This window comes from Myotis myotis, unplaced genomic scaffold (assembly GCF_014108235.1).
Source record: "Myotis myotis isolate mMyoMyo1 unplaced genomic scaffold, mMyoMyo1.p scaffold_m19_p_9, whole genome shotgun sequence".
Taxonomy (NCBI): domain Eukaryota; kingdom Metazoa; phylum Chordata; class Mammalia; order Chiroptera; family Vespertilionidae; genus Myotis; species Myotis myotis.
In genome coordinates, this window is record NW_023416401.1 from 36,516,015 (window position 1) to 36,522,014 (window position 6,000).

At 41.4% G+C, this 6,000-nt stretch overlaps 1 protein-coding gene across 8 annotated transcripts in view; it reads left to right on the forward strand.

Annotated features, from left to right (window-relative positions):
- Positions 1–5,064, forward strand: part of DLGAP1 (DLG associated protein 1) — a 617,521-nt gene extending 612,457 nt beyond the window's left edge. For all 8 annotated transcript variants that reach the window (XM_036322630.1, XM_036322632.1, XM_036322631.1 and 5 more), the window contains 2 exons: positions 1,935–2,087; positions 4,788–5,064. In XM_036322630.1, coding sequence (XP_036178523.1) covers positions 1,935–2,087; positions 4,788–4,997 — 363 coding nt within the window. In that variant the 3' untranslated portion in view covers positions 4,998–5,064. The remainder of the gene's footprint in view (positions 1–1,934; positions 2,088–4,787) is intronic.
- The last annotated feature ends 936 nt before the right edge of the window (positions 5,065–6,000 follow it).

Sequence of the window (6,000 nt, forward strand, 5' to 3'; positions counted from 1 at the left end):
AAACTATTATCTGTCTTTCTGAACCTAGATATTTAGAAACATTTTTTTTTAGTTCACTAAATCAAAATGTTATAGAGAAACTCATTAATTCAGGTGTCATTAGCACAGATTTAATACTGAACCAAATGCTTACAAACTTTAGCATTTACTTCTTCCAATGAATTTCAGAACTATGGGTAGTTTTAGAACTATAAGTTTATAAAAACATCTTTACTTGTATTTATTTTGAGTCTAGACAAATAATGCTAGTTCATTCAAAGGGCTAAAAAGTTCTTTCCAACCCATTAATTTTGATGGTCACTGACCTTACACATTCTGAAATTCTGATATCATTTCTTATGAGGGTTGGTTTTAAAAGAAGAAACTGGCCTCAAGTTATTATACAGCATAAGGTCTCACAGTCTTAGTTGCCTGAATACTTAGAGGTAACCAAAACTGACCCCAGCTATAAACATCTGACATACGGCAGCTCCCACCAATCTAATGCTTTAGCCACTACTGCAGGTAGTGATTAACAATGAGCATGGCACCTTCATTCTCTTAGTTATGTTTTTTCTGTCTTAGATCATAATAATTTGTGGTTCATACTTTCTAGTACTTGGAGGGAGATGTGGATGGAGGCAAAGAAAGCCAACCCTTAAATACCAAAGATTGTTCAATATTATCTAGCAAATGGATCACTATGGACTCTTTGTGTATGTGTAGATATGTGTTCTCACATTTGCTATATTATGTTACGGTCAGTTTAACAGTGGTTCTCAACCTTCTGGCCCTTTAAATACAGTTCCTCATGTTGTGACCCAACCATAAAATTATTTCCATTGCCACTTCATAACTGTAATGTTGCTACTGTTATGAATCGTGATGTAAATATCTGATATGCAGGATGGTCTTAGGCGACCCCTGTGAAAGGGTCGTTCGACCGCCAAAGGGGTCGCGACCCACAGGTTGAGAACCACTGGTTTGAAACAAATTCATTTCCAAATGATTTTGCCAAAGTATTTATATGATAAATGACTTCTTATATTAATAGCATCTTAATTGTTAAACATATGTTTTATTACTCCTCATCTGTCTTCCCTAGTATTTCACTCAACATTAGTATTAAAACAAATCATATTTTAGATTATGTATCTGTTCTCTGAATAAGTTAGGTAGCAGGTAGTCAAATATCAACTCTAATATACTGTACTTTTTTCAAAGATGGTATTTTCATTTAAATATGGTATTTTATATGCATCTTATTGTAGATCATACATTCTGGATTTTCAAATGATTACTCTCCCCATACACTGTACTGATTGATGTTGCATTACAAAAGAAGAGTTTTACAACCTCGGCATTTGAAAGTCAAACGGATGTGTATATAAAATGACCATTTGTAGTTGCCTCTAAAACAAAAAAGTCAAGCTCATAGAAACAGAATAGAAAAGTGGTTGCTGAGGGCTGAGGGGTGGAAAAAATAGGGAGAAGCTGGTAAAAGGGTATAAACTTTCAGTTAGGAGATAAATATGTCTGAGGATCTAATGTATAACATGTTGATTATAGTTGGTAGCACTGTACTGTATAACTGAAATTCACTGAGAGAGTAGAACTTAATGTTCTCACCAAACATTTTTTTAAAAGGTAAATATGTGAGGTAGTGGATGTGTTACTTAACTTGATGGAGGGAATTCTTTCACAATGTATATCAAATTATCGTATTGTACATTTTAAATGTCATTATTATTTGTCAATTATACCTCAGTAGAGCTGAAAGTATAATTTTTTAAATAACCATTTATAAATTACTATATAATTACCACTTTTATCTGAAAACCAAAAGGAACTCACTCTCCTTCTGTTGTTTGAAGTATTTGAAAATGTTACTTTGGCCCTGTGCTTGTTTTCATGGATCGCCTCTAAAGCATGAATATTCTTCTTTCTCTGTACAGAACCCTAATGCTCATCCAAGGCCCACCTCCCAGGATTTGGCGGGGTTCTGGGACATGCTGCAGTTGTCCATAGAAAATATTAGTATGAAATTTGATGAACTCCATCAGTTAAAGGCCAATAATTGGAAACAGATGGATCCTCTTGACAAGAAGGTAGAACAATGTAGATTTTGTATGGTTCATTTAAAAACCTGCACAAACATTGGACAGTCTAAATAGGCTTCTGCATTCAGTCTTGCTGTTTACAATGTGAAATGGAGCTGACATCATACTAATTTCATTGTAATGACAATGTTTACATAGTAATCATTTGGGATATTATCTGTAATATGTTTCAGGCATATTTTTAAAGAAAAACCTGTCTTTGTGAATTGGAAAATTGGGAATGTGGCTTTTTTTTTGTTAATTAAACTTTAAGTTAAACCATTTTAGTCACTGGAAGGAACTGCCTCCATTTTGCTTTTTAAACTAAAATAAATGACATATTCAGTGCATGATTACATAGAGCAAGAGTTCAACTTCCTTACAGCCCTAGGATGTGTTTCTGAGGAAAATAAGCCCTGAAAGCTAACTGACTTTGATAATCCTTTCATAAATATAGGAATAAAGAAACCACTGTTGTTCAAGTCTAAAAATATACACACCATCGAGTTTCACAGTAATCAAAAATGTTGGACTTTTTCCTTTATAAAAGAGTTTACTTTTGGTTTATTTGCCTTGGGGAATATTGCTCACTGGGTTCCTCATGCAGCCGTTTAGAAATAAAGACTCAAATTTTTTACTTTAATTAATAAATTACAATTTGCACATTGGACTATGGTGGTTCCACCAGGCTCACACAGGTATACAATGTCCTCCCTAGGCTGGGCTGTCATGCACCACTTTTGTAATGTTTTGCTTTCCTCTGGCCTGAGGTCAAATAGTTCCAAGAGATTCAACTACAAAAATGACTCACGGTTATTCCCCTGAAGCACTGGTGGCCCTGACCTTTTCAGATCTCCTCACCTATCAGAGCGCATGGCAATCCAGTCCATTCTGTTGCTGCCCATAGTATCAGGATTCTTAGGGTCAGTGGGCTCCCAGGAGAAATCCAGTCCCAGGGGACAGGAAAGCAACACTATCATCCTATCCCTAATTTCCAACTCTGTCACCCGTCAACCTGAGGGTTTAGTGTTAAGCATCAAAGTACCATTGGTGTATATGTGGCCTCTCACTTGGGAAGCCAAACATGTGCACTTAATCCAGCTTGTTTTTTTAAATCTGTGTTTAAAATTGTCAGCTAGATAAGCTTTTGAATTGGTCTTATTTTTTTAAAAAACCACTACAGATGTACACACACATCCATCTAATTTCCCACTTGTATTGTTAAAATATATAACGTACACAATAGGGAAATATGACTGAAAATGATCAGTATTCATACTTTTAAAAATATACACGAAGTTGCTCAACAATGAAGATTTTTAAATGTCCAAACTGAGTGATGCTAAGAAATGATATAGGTAACTATTGACATTCGCACAGTAAATCATTAGTTAACTTGATTTCTAAATCCTTACACACTTTGTCCATGATCAGAGCTTTTCATCATCCCGTGCACTTTAGGGGGAAAAAATGAATGAGCACAATCAGAGTTGGCAGAATACTGTTTGCGTTCTGTGCTTCCTTTTCTGTCCTCTGGGCCACCCAGACTCCCTTACACTGCCTGCGGGCCCCACTCCACGGTGATAAGTTTAACTAGGCTCCACCCATGCCAGCAAGGAGGGACCTCTGTGACCAGCATGAGTGTTAAGGCACAAGGAATGCGCTTTGGAGAATCATAGACTCTACACTTTAAGATACTTTTCACATTTATGACACACTTCACATTTATTTATGAGGACCGAGGGTATTTTATTTAAAATGAAAACATTCACATGGACCATTTCGCAGCCTCAGTTTATCATCCTTTTCATAAGAATCCTTTCTGGTCTAGATTTCCTTCTTTCCCACTGGCATTTTTTTTTTTCTACTGAAGTCATGAGTGGCTTTTGTCTTTGCAATGGCATTTAAAAATACCTGTTTTATAGTTGCTGTTGCTAAGGCAAGTGAACTCTTTCAATCCCGTGTTAAGTTCTCACAGTGTCTGTCCCTATGATTGGAATAGCTCTCTGGGCCCCGGAGTGCCATCCCAGCAGGATGTTTGAGAGCCGTTTTGGAGCTGAGAGTGTAGGAATTACCCATGTCTTCCCTCCAGGGTGACCCTGGAATGTATATTGCTGTGTGTTTGTGTGTGGTGTGCAAACGGGCGTAACTCACTGAGGCATCTACAAAGCTAAAGGAACACAGTCTTATCGTCTCTTCCTCCTCATTTGGCTATTTAGGTTTGGGTGGGTCTGGGGAGAGGGCGGTGATGCTTTTAAACTCTGAACCCAGCTCACAGCAGCTGCCTCGCCTCCTTAGAGGGGGTGCAGAATTCTAAGCTGCTGCTGTTGCTGCTGCCGCTGCAACCCTTGCCCATCTCTGGCCGCCGGAGGAGTCTGGAACCTCCAGAGAGAACCACTAAACGTGCTGGGCGCGCAGCCTTTCAGCAGGGGGCCTTTAAGTACCCGCAGCCTTTCTTTGGAGAGACCTAGTTCTGCAGTCCAGCCTCACCCTTGGCCTTAAGCTTACCGGTATATTTTTTCCCCCTGCATCTTTTGAATACCCAAACCAGAAAAATGAAGAAAAAGTTATATGCAGTGTGCAGATCAGAACTAACCACCCCTAGGTTTAAAAAAAAAAAAAGTGTGTTCTAACTACTGACCTATCCCAGTTTCCCCCACGCTTGTCCTGAGAAGCTGTGTAATGTCCTGAACCTTCTGCTTTGATCAGGAGAGAAGGGCCCCTCCTCCAGTGCCAAAGAAGCCGGCGAAGGGCCCCGCGCCGCTGATCCGGGAGCGCTCGCTGGAGAGCTCGCAGCGCCAGGAGGCCCGCAAGCGCCTGATGGCCGCCAGGCGCGCCGCGTCCGTCCGCCAGAACTCGGCCACCGAGAGCGCCGAGAGCATCGAGATCTACATCCCCGAGGCGCAGACCCGGCTCTGAGGCGCCCGGGCGCGCCCCCGCGGCGGCACCCCAGGACCCGCCGACCCGCCCGCCCGCCTCCTCCCCCGGCCCCCTCCGCCTCCGAGCCCGTCTGTCTCTGAGCCCAGGGACTCCCACTGTCGCGGTGTCGTTGTCCATCTTGCAGGAGCCGCCCCCCAGGCACCCCTCTGCCCGGACCAGTTGGCCTATGTTATTCACTGAGCTTCGCCACCTGTACTGATGCGTCACCTGCCTCATCCGGATAGGCAGCCCTTTCTTTTCTTGGCAAAACCAAGCCCACCTGTGTAGAGATAGCCCCTTTAAGCCACCCGCCATCCTCAGTTCTCTCAAGCTAGTGTGTCCCTAGAGCTCAGCAATATAAAACCGTAGGGTATTTCAGAAATCCAGTAACACAGGGGGATCCTTTGGGACTTAACCGTCTTCCACGTGAAAGAAACTAGGGCTCCGACCCCCTTTATTTCCCCAATGGTTATTATTTTGCAAAGCAGATGGAGCACTTTATTTCCAGCCTCAGAAATCACGCCATCTCACCGGAATCCATGAGTGACAAACCAAGAGGGGACCGAGTTGGGCTGGGGGTGGGGGACCTGGATGTGTAGTGGGGAAGGGAGAAGCAAAATCTGCGGGCGCTGGGAGTACCGGCACCACTCACAGCTGCACAAACTGCCTCACTGATGCTTCATCAATCACTGCTTCAAATGTTTCAATCAGCAGAAGATTGTAAATTCGCTCTTTCAGGGAAATTAATCTATTCTGAAAGGCAATAAAATGAAGAAAGGCAAGGCAAAGGAAGCACTGAGAGTTTAAGATATACATAGGGATTTTTTTTTTGTTCTATTGTTTAAAAAACAATTAGACCTGAAATGTTTCATCAACCTTTATTGTGTTATGTATATTATATTGTTGTGCAGTAGGGTCTTAAATGGGGAAAGTGTTGGTTCTATTAATTTGTTAGTGTCCATTCTGGGGAGCCTACCTAACACACCTGTATACGTACACATCT